Source organism: Euleptes europaea, chromosome 2, assembly GCF_029931775.1.
Source record: "Euleptes europaea isolate rEulEur1 chromosome 2, rEulEur1.hap1, whole genome shotgun sequence".
Taxonomy (NCBI): Eukaryota; Metazoa; Chordata; class Lepidosauria; order Squamata; family Sphaerodactylidae; genus Euleptes; species Euleptes europaea.
In genome coordinates, this window is record NC_079313.1 from 21,445,217 (window position 1) to 21,463,024 (window position 17,808).

General features: G+C 45.9%; 2 protein-coding genes across 2 annotated transcripts in view; one reads left to right on the forward strand and one right to left on the reverse strand.

Moving 5' to 3' along the window:
• Positions 1 to 17,808, forward strand: part of LOC130473929 (E3 ubiquitin-protein ligase RNF146-like) — a 171,912-nt gene that overhangs the window by 71,188 nt on the left and 82,916 nt on the right. The window lies entirely within an intron of this gene.
• TOR1AIP1 (torsin 1A interacting protein 1) lies at positions 3,378 to 17,367 on the reverse strand. The gene is made up of 8 exons (XM_056844695.1): positions 17,196 to 17,367; positions 16,346 to 16,903; positions 13,930 to 13,998; positions 12,072 to 12,146; positions 10,428 to 10,472; positions 8,151 to 8,252; positions 5,812 to 5,874; positions 3,378 to 4,172 (listed from the first exon to the last, which is right to left on the reverse strand). Exons 1-8 carry the CDS (start codon positions 17,365 to 17,367, stop codon positions 3,379 to 3,381), a joined length of 1,878 nt encoding a protein of 625 aa, XP_056700673.1. The 3' UTR covers position 3,378.

Here is a 17,808-nt window from a genome sequence, read left to right on the forward strand (position 1 = left end):
TCCCTGGAAAGAAAAAATCATTCAAGCCAGCCCAGCTCAACAATGCCACAGAATGAGCAGTATGCTTTTTCTGCTTTTTAATGGCCCTGTAATCCAGTACACTTTTGCTAAAGATGTTGAACTTATTTGTTCAAGTCTTATACTAACTTAATTGTTCAAGTCTTATACTCACTTGTGTATCAAATTCCCAACCATAGCCCCACCGTGTGGATCAAGAGGCAGCCAGCCAATATTAGTTTTTCGCCAACAAAGAAACCCCCAGCTTTGCAAAAGACAAAAAATCCAAAGGCAGACTAATTTGGGCTTATACGTTCCATTTTCATGCCACCCCATTATTTACATGCTTTAAAATGTGCGTGTTTATATATATGTATTTACCGCTGCCCTTAAAGACTGCTTGACAACTACAACTACTCCACAAAGCATAATCTAGATTAAATTTCTGGCATTAACTGCACAGAGCATTACACCCATGGTTACCATTTGGGGGGCCAAATTTAAGGTGCCAGCACTTACCTTTTCAACCATATGCCACAAACCTAGAATACTTGAAGGACTTTCCTCCCCCCGCCCCCGCACTAACTTTGTCTGATAGATTCACCCTCTATCAAGGCAGTCCCCCTAAATTATGGAACATCTGTCCTATTTGGCACTGTGGCTCTTTTAAGCAGGCTTTAGAGACTTTACACAAGTGCCTCACATTAACACTTTTTCCCTTCTTTTCGCTCTTCAGATTTTTTATCAACAATGTGTTATTACATGTTGTTGTCTCCCTCCTGACCCAGGGAACCACAATACTGAAAAGACATGCAATACATTCTGTAAATAAAAGGGATGGATGCACAGCAGCAAATCCCCTTGTCAAGACCGGTTGTCTGTAAGAGGTGATCTGCTGTAATCCAGTTCTATAGTGGCGACTGGTTTAATTAAATGCGATCTTGCTGTTTATTTAGTATGATGTTATGTTTTTAACTTCAATGTTTTATGGTTTTTATGTGATTTTAGAGAGTGTTATCCTCCCTGAGCCCCGCTTGGCCAGGAATTGAGGGTGGCCTAGACATTTGAATAAAATAAAAAGAGTTAGGCACTATGAATAGCTGTGCTATAGAAATAACTGTATTTGTCAGCTACCTTAGATTTTCCCTTTAAAAAAGTAGTGAGCAGGGTATTAACATGAAAAATTATATAGCAAGCAACCTTACTATAAAACTACATTTATTTAATTATTATTAAAATAGCTTTCTCGAGTCATCCATTTTCTCCCTGATAATTTTCAGATGATACATCAGCATTATTAAAAAAGCATTTGTCTGGCATGACTAAGAGAGGTTTAAAATCTTCTTGTATATATATGTATAAAAACAATTCATATTTCCATGTCATGGCTACCACCATGCTTCCACACCCTGATAAAGTAGTCTTCGTTGTCTAAGCAGTAAGGCCCAGAACTCAGTTTTTCCAAGTGTGAAGGCCTGTTTAAAGGTAATCAAATGAAGCATTATTGGCCATCAGTAGGGAATGTGCAGATGGACTACATGCAAACAACCTCAAGCTACAAAAAATTCTTCTGAACATAACCAAGAGTTCTTTCCAGTGCTTATGAGACAGGCTGAGTTTTACTATTAAGCCATACTTATAGCAACCAAACTCAGGGATAAAGGATAACATGCTGGAGAGTCTTCAAAAAGAACGGCAACGGATCTGACAACATGCTTTCAAAATGCAAACAGCAGCTTTTGTAAGTTCCTGAAAATGCAAGATACTCAGAATGGCGGAATGACATCAGTGAAGACTTAACTGCCAAGAAGCAAAATTCTGAAGTTTCCGTATTATAATTCACATTGAAGTATGTGCATTCACACAAGGTTGAAAGATGATAACGGCCTGTGGCAACCTGCAAGGCTACTGCTAAATGAGAGTCTCAAAATCTGTTCATCACACACACATCTTTTAAATCATAGTATTGAGATGAAAAGCTGCATGTTTATGGGGGAAAGGAAGAACAATAAGAGTAGGGAGTTTGTTGGCTTGGTTATTGCAATAACTAATTAGCTTCAATGCAAAGGGTTAAGACCAGGGCATCCCTTCTACTAGCGCTTTCCTCTGGTACAAGGAACCTTCCCCCAACACAAGAGGCTTAGAGCTACTTGTATCAGGGGAAAGTACCTTGCAGCAGAGAAAAGTGTCACTGCTAAAAAAAAGTGCCTATGGGCTCCAATCTTCTGTGCTTATCTGAAATAACCTTTGCTCTTTTTGTAAGCCTTTTATAGAATGAATTTTGAGAAAGGAATTTAAAAAGCAGACACTTTCAGTCTAAGTCTTAATAAGACTGGGGCACATCTGGGCATTAACTTTTCATCTTTAGATAGTGAATGTAGGAAACACAAAACACGCCCTCAGAAAAAGCTGGATCTCTTTTCTACCATTGTCTCCCATATTGACCAGTCACATAGACTGGCAATGGCCCAACACAGACCGAAGCATGTTGTACTTCTAGTCCTTTTTAGTCCAGAAGTACCAGAACTCAGTACCCAACCCCAGGCCCAAAAATATGTCTCTACGTGCAGACTCAAGAGAAAGTCAACCCGCCTCTACTGCCTACGGAGATACTGAACAACTGCAATGCTCCTTCAAATGATTATTATATTGGTCAGCTGAATTCACTTTCATAACTCAATAAGCCAACCTGATCAGGCCAACACAGAAACTATTATAAAAAATCTGCAGTTACAGGAAACTTAAGTCAATTTACAGACTGTGGGGGGGGGGGGGGAAATGGAATAAGACAAGTGCCGTTCTTAGATGCATGAAGCTTTGTCGTTGCAATTTCTTCTAGGCCGCTGCAAGCAGGGAAAGGAGATAGCAAATGAGTATGGGGCTCTATTAGCCTTCACTAGCTTGCTGTTCCTAGTTACATTATTCTCCAAAATATCTTTGAAGTCAAGTGATCCAATCACATCAAGGTAACCTTACACACAGCTGGAGCTTTCCAGGTATCAAGAAGTCTTTTCCCCTGTTGTAGACTGTGAGCTTTTGAATTACAGGAATGACCGCTTACCAGCCTCAAGGGCACGTACCCTATCACTCAGCTCAGCAAAGTATGAAGCCTTCCTCCAACATCCATGGCTCTCTGCAGGGGGAAGAGCCACACAAGTTGGAGGGAGGGCTCCAGATGTTGCTTAGCGGAGTTGGTAGGACACATGCTAGGATCTACGAGTTCTATGCACATAATTTCCAGCTCCTCCTCTTGAAAGGAATAAACCCTATCCAGGTCTCAAAACTGGCCACTGTGCAGTTCAGAAGCAGGAGTTGAAAACCCTCTTCCTATTCAGGCACTAACAAGATGCCTAACTGCATTTGCTTCCTCCTTGCTGTCCTTTATTTCACCTGCAAGCAGTTCTCCTGAGGGAGGGTGCTTTCAGGCCACACAGGCAAGACCACGTGGGAGATGCGGCTCCACAGCCCACTCAGTTTGTCCGTGTCCATGTAGTTATAAGAACTTGGCATGTGTGAATTGGTAAACTTCGCCGAGAGGAAATCTTTCACTTTCTCCTCAACTTCCAGAAGGCTGAGGCCCTTCCCTAGCGACTCCTCCTCCAGCAGAACAGTAAAGAGCAGAGCGACATCCTTAAATGCTGCGTTTTCATGGTCACAGTACTTGTAAAATATCAGGGTGGAGCCTGCCGGCAGAGACTCAAACCGGTGCACGACCGCGGCCTTCTTGCCTCCGCTGAACCCAGAGCTCAGCTCTTCGTCTACAGCAAATTTTACGACATCACTGTCCTGAGTCGCTTTGTCAGCCCCGTCAATTCTGATTGTAGTGGTGCTTTGAGAAGAGGAGAAGGCATCCGCGATTTGGTTGCTTAAACACTTCAGGGCATCTTCAGCTTCTTTTGCAGCAGTGAGCAGCAAGATGGCAGGCTCCAAATGAGGCTGCGAGGAATTGAGGCGTTTCTCGAAGGTGGTTTGGATTCTCTTCCACAGCCTGCTGTCCTGACTCGGGTAGCTGCTCATGAGCTTTCTCATCTGGTCTTGAAATGCCAGCAGAGCTGGGTCAATTTCTGGAGTACGGGGTGGTGGATAAAGAATATACCATCCACCAGCAGCAATGCAAGCTGCTGCACACAGCAGAATCCAGAAAACGGAGTATCCCCCAGGCTGTACACTAGAACCTACACAAAGGGGACGGAAGGAAGAAGAGACAGAAGTAATACAGATTATTAGCAGCATTATTTCAAGCCCACCAGGACTTCTTCAGTTTTGACTGCCTTGGAGAAACACAGCAACATAGAAGGAATAAGTACTCTACCTCATTAGTAAAGTTTAATTTAGAACAATTCACATTTTACAATAAGCTTTCAAAACTAAAATATTGCAATTCTTAAAGCCCAATGGAATGGAAGGCACACACCACATTTACGTAGCCGAGTCAAAGCCAATTTGACAGCATTTCAACTGCAATTTTGTTTTTGCTCAAAATCACTTAATGTAAGAAACAAGTTGGTCTGGAGGGTTTTGACAACAACAGATTACAGTTGTTGGATGGAGGAAGGGATATTATTAAATATGAGGGAGACACGCCATCTCTCCACCAGCTTCTTTCTTTCCTCAGCTAATAAGAGGAAGAATCCCCTTACACGAGCACACGAAGCTGCCTTTTACTGAATCAGACCCTTGGTCCATCAAAGTCAGTATTGTCCACTCAGACTGGCAGCGGCTCTCCAGGGTCTGAGGCTGAGGTCTTTCACATCACCTACTTGCCTAGTCCCTTTAACTGGAGATGCTGGGGATTGAACCTGAGGTCTTCTGCATGCCAAGCAGATGCTCTACCACTGAGCCACAGTCTTTCCTTATCAAGAGGATACCCAGCCTGCCCCTGGCTCCCACCACGAGGTTCCCACAATCAGTGGTGTCCACTGTTTATGCTGGGAGCCTTGCTAAAGGAGACAGACTCCCAAAGGACACCATCATCCAAACAGGTCAGACTGACCCCAAGAGATCAGGCAAAATGGAGACTTTGTGGAAGCAGCCTTGGTGTTACTCAGGTAAAAATTAGAAAAGTCCGTTCATGATCTTCAGTCTTTTGCTGCTTCAGGGCTACCTTGCCCTTCTGATCTGGCCTTTTTCAGGCAGAACACCCCACTAGTAAAATACTGATTTTTACTAATCCAGGGCTGTGCTTTCATTTTTTCAGAATCCTATGCTAGCTCCAAAAGGTTCTAGTGCAAAGAAATGAGAAAATGCAGAGATGGCCATTTCCTTGTGTCATGAGGAACAAGGAGATCTATTTCGAAGATTTCAATACCTATCCTTTTTTATTCAAAACCAAAATTTCTATCTAAACTTTTAGAGATTGCCTGCCTATAGTAGAGAAGCTGGTGTTTGAATAATATAATTTGTGCTTTCCTTTTTTTCCATGCCATCTTGTTACATTCTACTGTCCCTGTAGCTTGCTGCCAGACTGAATTGTCCTGAAAATTTCCTAGCAAAAATCTATCCAGAATGTTTTTATCCAGTCTTCTCACACACAAGGCGGGATGGCAGACATAGTTCTCCTTGCCTCCTTTTTATCTTCAGAACAATTGTGTGTGGTGGTTTAGGCTGAGAGAGAAAGTAACCCAAGGCTTGAGCAGAGATCTGAATCAGTGTCCCCAATCCTAGACTAGAATGCTTCCCACTTTCCCAGATAGTTATGAAGTTATGATCAACTTCAAACTTTTAAAATACACATCAGCACAGAGTCCGAATTATTTCTGGCAGTATGAAGAGACGGAGACACACACACAGTCAATAACAGGATTAAAATCTTACTTTTATTAACAGCTTCCGAATGCTTCTTCAATATGCTGGCTTGAATTTGAGGCTGCGCTTCATCTGATAGAAAATAAGGTGAAAGTAAGTGATAGCACAAGTCCTTTTGGGTTCTTGATCTCTAGAACATGATGCTAATGGGATTCAATTTGTGCTTCCAATTTAAATTTGGAATACAGTAATTTAAGAAGTTACCTAGAAAACCTCTGAAATCTCCAAGCTTGCAAGTTTTCAAAAGGTGATTGGTTCCTGTTCAATCATGCATACTTTGGGAACAGTACACTCTCAAAATGTGACAACTAGACCTCGTACACAGAAATATGGTAGTAAACTCCAGAAACATATCCTACCACTCCATTTGGCACTGTTTGAAACTTTCCTCATGCCTAAGGACCAGTGAAGAGCCACCTGAATTGAAAAGGAGGCTTCAAGCTATGCCTTGGATTCAGGCTAAGTTATTGTGAGGGAAGGTCTGAATTCCAAACTGAGACAACACAAGGCTAAGTAGATGTTCAACCTGCAGGGGTTTTACACTTGCAGAAATTCATTTTTTAAGAATAAAAGCCTGGAACAGAACAAACTGAGCTAATTGTGTTTGACAGACCAAAACTGGTTATAAATATAACATGGAAAAGGCATCCCTTCATATACTCTGGGTGTCTTGCAAAAGGAAAGACCTCTCCCAAAAGATCACTAGAGTTACAATTGTGACACTCATCTTTGCATTAACCCATGTCTGACTTGTGTATTCTTCACATGAATCTAATTCCAATTGCTTCATCGAAGTGAATACTTCACTGTGCAAGATTCAGATTTGAAATAAATATCACACAGGGAAACAAGTTATTTTGGTGAAAATTGCCCTTTGACTAAACAACCCAAGACAGATTTTATCCGACAACAGTACTGATATCCAGTTGCTGCTAGCCAACCTAACCAGATTTCAAACCTGGTAGTTGGCAAACACCAAAGAACAGCCACAAAAATATCACGGGATGGCAATGAATTCTAGGCATCCTCTGCCACAACAGAACTACTACAGTCTTTTTATACCCACCATGTACACAAATTATGCAATATGGATGTTAGCAGCACAAAACTAAGCTATGATGTGAGGAAATTTAAGCTTGTTTTGCTTGGGTGCATATATGTTGTAATCTATGCTTTTTCTCTCTCTCCCCCAAACTCCTGTATCCCATTTTCTTTTTTCTGTATCCCCATATATAAAAAATAAATAAAAACTACACAAAAAAACTAAGCAACACTCCTGGGTTCAACAGGACTTGTTCCCCTAGTTTCAATGACCAGGACTAAACTCTAAGTACCGGTAGCTTCTAATTCCAAATAGAAGGCAAACAAATTCAGTTTAAGGAAACAAACACACCCTTGTCTAACCCCTCTAGCCCTCCTCCCCAGATCAAGCAGATGCCATTTCATTGCCATCCTCCACCTCTTGAATTCCACACTCAATCATCTTCCAGTCTCCAACTCCACCCACCTTGCATTTCTGCAATTCAAAACTGAAGAGCCAATGCCATTCCACTACAGTTCTACCATTTATCATAAGAGTAAACAAGAGCTCTTCAGGAAGACAGAAATATGAAGTGCCAACTAATAACTGAGTAAAGTAAAATGCAGGCATTTTTTTCTTATGTATAAATATATATACACAGAGAGAGAGAGGAAATTGTATACGTACTTGGTACTCTAGCTCTCAAGGTTGACTTTTGGTCGAACCCATACTGCTTCTGAACAGAAGCTTGAGATTCTTTTTAAAAACATGGTAAGAAGAAAAACAATTAGATTCATGGTGAACCAATGTATTTTTGTTTCTAAATAGGTTACGTGCACAAGTAAAAACAGAGGACCAGTACCCACGGAATAGCTAATAAAGAAGTTGGTGGAGTAGATCTTTCCTTGCCTTCTCCTACCAGCCTGCAACTTGCCCCCCCAAAAATCTAAAGATTAGAGGGGGGGGGACCCTCATGAATGATATGCACCACAGTACAGGGGGAGACAGTGAGGATCCTTTGACCTTCAGAGAAAATTTTCAGAACAAGTAGCAGGCTGCTGAGAGAAGCAAATAGTGGGGAAAGATCCACTCTATCAAACCCTTCTGCAGGGTTTTTTTTTTTAAACACAAGACCCAGTCTAGACAGTCTCATGCAATGCACACATGTGCATTTCCATCCACAACACAGTGTGAATGGGGGCCACATCTGACGCCTCAGAAATATCCAGCCCTATGTTGTGGCCAGGAAAGCTCTACGAACGCTTACGGTATGTAACTAATGGATATTGTTCTGAGGAAAAAACAACTAATACGTCACAATTACTACCTTTCACTGAACTGTGTCTCTGAGTCGTTTGATAATTATAAATGGCATTTTTAATTTCTGATTTTCTCTCACTCCCATCTTCCTCTTTAGCAGTTGCTCCTTCTGAAAAGGAAAGAGCATTAAAATCAGATTTCTAGGGCAGAAAACAATGCATTTTAGTTAGTCTCATCTTTAGGTTTCAGCTTCAGTCAGTCATATCACTGTATACCTAATAGTTTTTGGTGGCTTGTGCCAATCTTGAAAACAGCCAGGACCTCTGCAGGCATAGTAGGGTTTTCTGCATACTTGGAGGACACCCCGGGTATATTTTTTAAAAGTTTGTAAATCAGGGATGGGAAACCTCAGGCCCGGGGGCCGTATGCAGCCCCCGAGGACATTCTTGTGGCCCTCAGGAGCTCCGGTGCCCTGCCACTGAGGGGCGAGGCAGGGCAGCCCTCCCTGAGGGTGTTCCTGGGGCCACGACTTGCAGAGGCGCTGCGGCGCCCTTTGGACCTCCTCTCACCGACTGACAGCTGTTGGTCGGTGAGAGGAGGAGGAAGGACGGTTCCCCCAAGGCTGCCCCCTATAGCCGCAGCGTGCAGGAACGCCAGGGCACTCTGTAAGCCCCTCACTGCCTGTCGGCTGTTGAGCAGTGAGGGGGGGGGGGAAGAGGCCTGCGGCTCCCAGCAGCAGAGCATGAGCGCAGGAGCCGATCGGGCTTCGGGGGCCTTTTGTGGACTCTGGGGGGGGAGGGCATGGAGCCTGGGGCCAGGTTGTGTTAGGCCGGCGGGTGTGAGTGTGTGTGTGGGGAAAGGCTTTTCTCTCTCCCTCTCTTTCTGTCATTTTCTTTTTTCCTCTCTTTCTATTTCTTTCTCCCTCTCTCCCTTTTCCTCTTTATCTGTTTTCCTTCCTTCCTCCCTTGCTGATCAATCGCGTGCTGCACCCCCCTGGCGCCTTGTTTGCTCGGGCCCACCGCTGGCTGCCCTCCCACCTGGGGGAGCGGGGGCACCCTCCAGGCCTTCTCTGCATGGCCTCCCCTGGGGTTGCCAACCTCCAGGTGGTGGCCGGAGACCTGGCAAATGTAGCCTCTCCCCCCCCCACACACCGGGAGATCTACACCTGGTATGGCCCCTGAATGATGTTATAAATGTGCAAATGGCCCTTGGCAGGAAAAAGGTTCCCCACCCCTGTTGTAAATTAACAAAAGAGAGCCCCCCCCCCCAACAAGAACTGATGAGGATGTACTATACTCCATGAAAAATTAGGAGAGAAAAAGGGAATTTGCCTCCATGATTCTTTAGGCTCTTAAGGACTTGAGTAGTCTGAGATGGTAGGCACATGGAGTGGCATTTCCACACCCTCCCAATGTTTTACTGCAAGCCCCAGCTAGTTTTTAAATGCCTATACATTAAAGTGAATATTAGAACATGATATAATTGAGAAAATGACTTGTACCTCAAGGAACTTTTAATTTTAATTGCAATGAAAATTCACACGAAGGCAATTAAACTAAGCTATGACTTATGTTTGTTTCTAATGATACTTAAAAACATAAGAAAAGCCGTGCTGGATCAGACCAAGGCCCATCAAGTCCAAGAGTCTGTTCACAAAGTGGCCAACCAGGTGCCTATAGGAAGTCCACAAACAAGACAACTGCAGCAGCATCCTACCTGTGTCTCACAGCACCTAATATAATAGGCATGCTCCTCTGATATTGGAGAGAATAGGTATGCATCATGACTAATATTCATTTTGATTAGCAGACATGGATAGCACTATCCTCCATGAACATATCTATTCCCCTCTTAAAGCCTTCCAAGTTGGCAGCCATCACCACATCCTGGGGCAGGGAGTTCCACAATTTAACTATGTATTGTGTGAAGAAATACTTCATTTTATCTATTTTGAATCTCTCACCCTCCAGCTTCAGCAGATGATCCTGCGGTCTAGTATTATGTGAGAGGGAGAAAAGCTTCTCCCTGTCCGCTCGCTCCAAACCATGCATAATTGTATAGACCTCTATCATGTCTCTTCTTAACCACCACCTTTCCAAACTCAACAGCCCTAAGCATTTTAACTGCTCCTCATAGGGCAATTGATCTAGCCCTCCTGATCATTTTGGTGGCTCTTTTCTGCACCTTCTCAAGTTCTGCAACATGCTTCTCTCTACCCCACCCATGAAGCCATTTGAAAAAAGCAGGAGCTAATTATTAATGTTTACGGGAAACTAAGTTCAATGAAAGCTAGAAATGCCCTCAGCACTGCAGTGGATAATATCCAAAAGGAAAGTGATCCAACCTGATTTGTTCAGTGTAGACTCCTTCCCTAGATCATAAGAATATCCTATTAAGACAGGAAATGTTTAAGTTATTAAACCAATACAGGAAACCAAAAAAAGGCTGTTCTCTCTAGGGCAGCTCTGGGTTATATCTTCATATAAGCTTTAATCCAGGGATGGGGAACCACAGGCCCGGGGGCCGTATGCGGCCCCCGAGGACATTTTTTGTGGCCCTCGGGAGCTCCAGGACCCTGCCACAGAGGCGGGCGCAGGGCGGTCCTCCCCGAGGCTGTTCCTGGGGCTGCGGCTTACAGGGGCACTGCAGTGCCCTTTGGACCTCCTCTCGCCGACTGTCAGCTGTTGGTTGGCGAGAGGGGAGGGGGAGGGATGCTTCCCCTAAGGCTGCCCCCTACAGCCGCGGCGTGCAGGAACGCCGCGGCACATTGTAAGCGCCTCTCGCTGCCTGTCGGCTGTTGAGCAGCGGCGGGGGATGGGGGGGAGAGGCTGGCAGCTCCCGGCGGCAGAGCATGCATGCGGGAGCCGATCGGGCTTCAGGGGGGCCTTTTATGGACTCTGGGGGGGGGAGGGCATGGAGACTGGGGCCTAATCGCTCAGGGCTCCATGTGCCACAGGGTGTGTGAGTGTGTGGGCGGGAGAAGGTGGGGAGGCTGGGGCCTGGTTGCGCGGGCTGGCGTGCGCTGGTGTGTGTGCGTAGAGGGGGGAGGCTTTTCTCTCTTTTCTTCCTCTTTTTCTGTCACTCTTTCTCCTTTCTCTCCCTCTTTTTCTGTCACTTTGTCTCCCTCCATCCTTTTCTTTCTTTCCCGCCGTCCTTTTCTTTCTTTCTCCCCCTCTCTCCGTTTCTTTCTCCCTTTCTCTCTCTTTCTCCCTCCCTCCCTTTTCCTCTTTCTCTGTTTTCCTTCCTCCCTTGCCGATCGACTGCGGGCTGTTTGCTGGGGCCCACCACTGGCTGCCCTCCCGCCTGAGAGGGGGGAGTTAGGGCGCCCTGCAGGCCTTCTCTGTGTGGCCTCCCTTGGGGTTGCCAACCTCCAGGTGGTGGCTGGAGACCTGGCAACCCTAGCCTCTTCCCCCCCCCACCGGGAGATCTACACCTGGTATGGCCCCCGAATGATTTTATAAATATGCAAATGGCCCTTGGCAGGAAAAAGGTTCCCCACCCTTGCTTTAATCCTACCCCACAACCCTTTGGAAGGTAAAGTGTGTGTGTGTGTGTGTGTGTGTGTGTGTGTGTGTGTGTGTGTACAAAGTGCCTTCAAGTCACAGCAGACTTATGGCGACCCCTTTTTGGGGGTTTTCATGGCAAGAGACTAACAGAGGTGGTTTGCCAGTGCCTTCCTCTGCACAGCAACCCTGGTATTCCTTGGTGGTCTCCCATCCAAATACTAACCAGGGCTGACCCTGCTTAGCTTCTGAGATCTGAGGAGATCAGGCAAGCCTGGGCCATCCAGGCCAGGGCCTGGAAGGTAAAGTACAAGACTGTTATTATAAACAAAAGCACAAAGATTAATAGTTGGGAAGCAATTGTAGATTGGCAGCAAGAGTAGATTCACATTTCCCAATGCTTAAATCTACATTAAGTAGTGTGTTCATGCAAGCCTTGTGCCATGAGAGATCTAATCATTAGTCTGCTATGGATTTACATTTACCTATCCTTGGACTTCTTCTAATAGGCGGTCGGGTAAGTTCAGAGTCATCTGCAATTCTTACACTGCTTGTGTGCCCTAACAAAGAAAACAAAGTAGAAATCCAGGGAGTTCAGTCATTAAGTACCACCATTACAGGCTGCCCATATCCTTCAATCATGGACAGAATGGATCTGATTATTGTGTAACAATCCAAAGGTATGAACAGCATATGTAACATTATAGTACAGATAGATCATTTACCCATCCACAGAAGTATACAAAGTAAATTCATTAAAGCCTCACGGACATATAAGTCACACTGCAAATGGCATATTTGCATATCCCTGAATGTTGTCAGGCCCGTGTGAATTGTGCAACCAGTGTTCCTAAAGACCAAGGGAACAGATTATGCATGCTGCATCAACATGACAGGAATACACATCCCTTACACTACATAGGAGCCCCGTGGTGCAGAGTGGTAAGCTGCAGTACTGCAGTCCAAGCTCTGCTCATGACCTGAGTTCGACCCTGACGGAAGTCGGGTTCAGGTAGCTGGCTCAAGGTTGACTCAGCCTTCCATCCTTCCAAGGTCAATAAAATGAGCACCCAGCTTGCTGGGGGTAAAGGGAAGATGACTGGGGAAGGACTGGGGAAGATGACAGTGCTTGCACAGGGGACTACCTTTACATGTTACATATGTTGCTCTGAGAGCTTGCTGTCAGAAACTGTGCCTACTTTATGCTTGTTTACAAGTGTGAGAATAGGCACTGAGGACAGAGGAACTCAGTGAAAATGCAATCAGGACCCCCCCAATGCCTACCACTTGTTTCTCCCTACCCCAGCTGTTCACCAAACATCAAGACGTGATCAGCTAAGGACCATTTTCAAAGGGTTCCATCCTTGGTAAAAGTACTATTTATTAAACACTACCCGATATATTTAGTGGCAGAAAATAGTTAATTACACCAACTAATACTCCTTCGAAATTTAAGTATTCAGTTCTAGTTTCCTACAACCCATGAACTACTATTTTGTTTTCTTGAACAAAATAGTATTTTTGATTCTTGAACAATTGTGACCAAGCCATTAAAAACCATCTTCACCTTCATCTTTAAACAAAAAGCCTATATTATGTCAACAAATGACGGTAATTTGAATTTTATAAGGGGGGTAGAACTATGCATCTTCTTGTTAATATTACATGTTGTTTAACCAATAGTTTTCCCCTCCCCTTTTCTTTTTTCCTGTATCCCTATTTAATATTACAAACCAATAAAAATATTTATAAAAAAATAAAATAAACAAAAAGCCATTTGCAGTTGCTGAAGGAAAGTTCACAGAACCTACATTAATGTATCTTAAATAAAAAATCAGAACTCGTAATCTAATGTAATTGTGATAAATTATCACAGTGCAAACTGCCAATATCATAGCATGACAAGCCAAAAATTACATCTTTTGCAAGTTACTTTATTCTATCAAGGCTATAATTTTTGCTAACCAGAAGCAATTTCTTCCCATCAGCCTGGGTACATGGCAAAAACCAAATATTCATTATCTGTAGAATCCCAGAGTTGTATTTTCTCACCTTCTCCTCCTGCTGCAAGCCACTGAGCCCACTGAGGTTTCGCTCCTGAGTTAAGTGATCTCACCGGAACAGCACTGGGGACAGTGGGAAGCAGCCAATATCACTACCCCCTCTTCCACAAATGGAAACGCCATTCCATCTGAAGACTGCATGGTTGGATACAGTAAATTCACTTCAAGCCAATACCAGGAGGAGGAGGAGAAGAGTTGGTTTTTATATGCAAACTTTCTGACACAGTATGCATGTGATACAGTGTGTAAAGCCTTTTTCATTTAACACAACCAGTGTTACCTGCTTGCAGATGCGTCTGGCCATTTGAACTTTTATTGGTTGTTCGGTGTCTGGTTGGGGAAGAATCATCTGCAAAATATGAGGGGGAAAATCCTCAGAAGCATTAAGCATGGAGAATCAAAGGCTAGCTATAAATAGTGGTTAAACAACTCAAACTTCCATGGGAAGAAGAGAGCCCCTGTCCCTTAAATTCACCCCTCCATACCAGCAATGCTTAAATGCCCTTTTAAAGCAGAAGAACTTTCCTTCCCCTCCTCCACTGTCACCAGAAAACTCACTTCATATGTGGTTTTTCTTTTGCGAATTCAGAAGTCATATGACAGTAGGGAAGAGAAACTGAAAGCCAATTTAGATTAGCTACATATTGCAGAAATGTAATTTGCCATAGGATCTTTACATTATACTAACAGCATGGGAGATGCTGAAGACCGTTAACGCTTCACTCCTACACACTTACCTGAAAGCTAGCCCCACTGGACACTGTGGGGTTCATTTCTGACTAAACATATGTAGTACTGGGCTGCACGCACCTAGCCCTCACTAATGCAGAGGAGCGTCTCTAACTGAGGTCTGAAGGCTCAGAAAGGAATGACAAAAATGTGAAACATGGGAGATCCTTTTCCAAAAGTATTCTAGCATTAAACCAAAGAATCATGGTTTTAATGTCCCATCTTTTTAATGCTGGAGGTTCTACAGCAAAGAACACTTTGGAATTCAAGGGGATCCCTTGTTTGAGAAAGTCATCCAACAATTAAACCTTTCTTAGCAGATGCATATTAAAACATTTATTTGAAGTTCCTACTAATTAAGTACAGTAAGTGGAATTAATTTATCAAGGTAAACCAAAAATAACCTGTGGACCAGTTTTGTCCTTCTCTATAAAGCTTGCTTGCCTTCATTAGGGCAGTAAAATCTATACCAGCCCAACCACAGGATTTTCAATGATATCCCCATCCTTTTGGATGGATATTTCAGTGAAGGTTAGGAAAATATCTTGTCCACCTGCCTTCAGACTATTTTATTATGCTGTTTTAACTTCTAGTTCCACAGCTTTCTAGGATGTAAACAATGCTGTTCTTTACACAAAATGAAGGCTAGGTTTTCATCCAGGCATGTCACCTAGAAAAACAGGGTCAATTTACATTTACATACATATCACAATAATGAAAACGTCATATAACTTTATTGGGGGGAGGTCATCGTTCAATCAGGATTGCCTTCTTTTGGGTAACACAGTACTATCTACAAGTGCAAAATTGTCAGATGCTATATTATTTAATGCATTGCACCCTATAATCTTTTAAGCAAGGATTTTTATATACAGTCAATTGACCAACTACTTCAAAACCAAATTTGGTTTCCGATGTTTAGTTGCTATGCTCACCTAATGCACCCTTCTCCATTGCACAGGTATCCCTGTTTGCTGACCTGATGCCTCAAATTTATATCTGAGACAAGCCAAAGGTTGCAGAGCCGGACAGTACCTCGGTGACGACTCTGCATGTGACCTCACTGCGCCAGACCCAAGTTCGAATCCCCAGCTTCTGGGTGACCTCCGGCCGGTCATAAGAACATAAGAAAAGCCCTGCTGGATCAGACCAAGGCCCATCAAGTCCAGCAGTCTGCTCACACAGTGGCCAACCAGGTGCCTCTAGGAAGCCCCCAAACAAGACGACTGCAGCAGCACCATCCTGCCTGTGTTCCACAGCACCCAAGATAACTGTCATCATAGAATCATAGAGTTGGAAGGGACCACCAGGGTCATCCAACCCCTTGCACAATGCAGGAAATTGTCAAGAGTCATGCCAAGAATCATGCCACGAGTCATGCCAAGAGTCATGTTTGTTTCTGTCCAAATGTATCTATAGGTTGTGCTATCCAAGTGTAGCTAGTGGTTTAGTTGTTCGGGTGTATCTAGTGGTTTGTTTCTCTGAAATGTTCAAGCTATCAGGAGTCATGCTGTCCAGGCAGGCTCTTGACATGGGTTAGGCCCAGTTCAGTTCAAGTATTATCCTTTGGTTTTGTTTCTCTGAACTCTTCAAGCTCCTTTCCTCCCCCCCCCTGCTCTGACCTTGAGTCTCTAGCAGGCAACTTCAGTATTATGGCTCGCTCACTCCCTGCTTCCTACCAGGCACTGTTATCTCCCAATTCCCAGGCCGCTTGACCGTTGACTCCCTGCTTAAAGTTATGCTTTGTAGTTTGGTTCGCCATCAGCAGCTTTGAACCTGTGGATTGCTTATGCTGTGTCTGCGGCTCCTGAATCAACGTTCACCTGCTTCAGACCCGCCTGTCTGAGCGAGTGGCTTTTTGGGATTGCCGAGGTCGGCTGGAGAACCTCACAGGAGTCATGAGGTGACAACCCCAGCCTACCTCGCAGGGCGGTCGTGAGGGCAAGGGCACGGGGAGCTCCCCTTACCTTCCGAAGAGCTGGCCGAGTCGCGCCTTTCCTTCATCCTGAAGGGCGTGGGCGGGTGCCGCGAGCGCAGGTCGTAGCGAGCAGCCGCCCGCGGCCCTTCCCCGCCGGGCTCCGCCTCTTCCGCTTCCGCCCTCATCCCGCCGGGCCTCGGCCTCCTCACCGGCAGGCCGGCCCCGTCCGCCGAGAGCTCCAGCACCTCCTCGCTGAACCGCACTTCCCGCCGCGGCTGCCGGCGGCGGAAGGGGGAGGAGGGGCCCGAGAGGCGCTGCCGGACGCTGCTGCGGAGGGCGCCGCCCCCACTGCCACTTCCGGCGCCACTTCCGGCGCCGGCGCCATCTTGGGAGGCCCACTTCCGCAGCGGCGCCCTGGGCGTCACGTGGGAGAAGAGCCGCCTCTCCCCCCGCCCGCCGCCTCCCTCTCCCCCCTCCCGCCGGGCATCCGGGCCCGTCGCCAGCCTCCCTCCCCGCCCCACTGAGCGGCTGCCTTTCTTTCTGCAGGGATGAGTTGAGGCGGGAGCTCGCCTGCGGAGGGAAGGGGGCGGCTTCTCCACCCCCCGGCCTGGCAGAGGCGAAGCGCCGCTTCGGATAACGTCAAGGCCCCTCTCTAGGGGTGGCTGCTGCTACCACCTCTGGCGCAGACCCACGCCCGGCTGGGCCCCCTCCTCCAGTGTAGGGACAAGCCAACAACAACGCGCGCCATCCAAGCCCTGCCTTCCCCTTCTGCCAACGCCTCCCCCCCACCACCCCCGCTCTGCTTTCTCCCCCTGCTCTTCTCTCTCCCCTTCTCCCTCCCCAGCCTCCTTCCAGCCAGCTGCCTCCCCCCCTCTCTTAGCAAAAGCTCTCAATCTGACCCTGTGCTAGAGCTCCGCGTCGGACGGTCAGCTGCTCCGAGGAGCCGCTCCGGCCCGGAGAAACGCGGCCACAACGAGGAGAGGGCTGGCGAGGCAAGGGGCCAGCAGCCACCGCCCGGCTGGAGGGGCGCCGCCCTCCTCCTCCCCGACCCTTGTTTGTTAATCCCGGCATGATCCGCGAGTGGGAGAGGCCCGGCCCAGCAGCAGCAGCTGCGGCTTCGAGGTCACCAGCAGAGGAGGGATATTTAAAGCGCCCTTCGGGGCCGGCAGCCGCGCGCCCTGCTAATACCGCCCTCCCCCCCCATCCGAAAGTAAAACCCTTTAAAGCTGGGGATCACTGAAGTGCTGCTGTATTATTTATCCCATGCCAGCGATGCCCTTCCACAATCTACATTGGACAAACGGGTCAGTCTCTTAGACAAAGATTAAATGGACATAAGTCTGACATCAGAAACCACGATGTTCAAAAACCAGTGGGAGAACATTTCAACCTTCCAGGACATTCTGTTGCAGATTTAAGAGTAGCAGTTCTCTTACAAAGGAATTTCAAAGGGAGATTGGAAAGAGAAACTGCTGAATTACAGTTGATATTCAAACTAAAGTCAATGCATTT

Coding starts and splice junctions, on each gene's coding strand:
- TOR1AIP1 (XM_056844695.1), bottom strand. CDS start 17,367: ATGCCGGGATTAACAAACAAGGGTCGGGGAGGAGGAGGGCGGCGCCCC. Junction 13,999..16,345: donor CTCGGCCAGCTCTTCGGAAG/GTAAGGGGAGCT, acceptor CATATTTTGCAG/ATGATTCTTCCCCAACCAGA. Junction 12,147..13,929: donor CCAGACGCATCTGCAAGCAG/GTAACACTGGTT, acceptor TTTCTTTGTTAG/GGCACACAAGCAGTGTAAGA.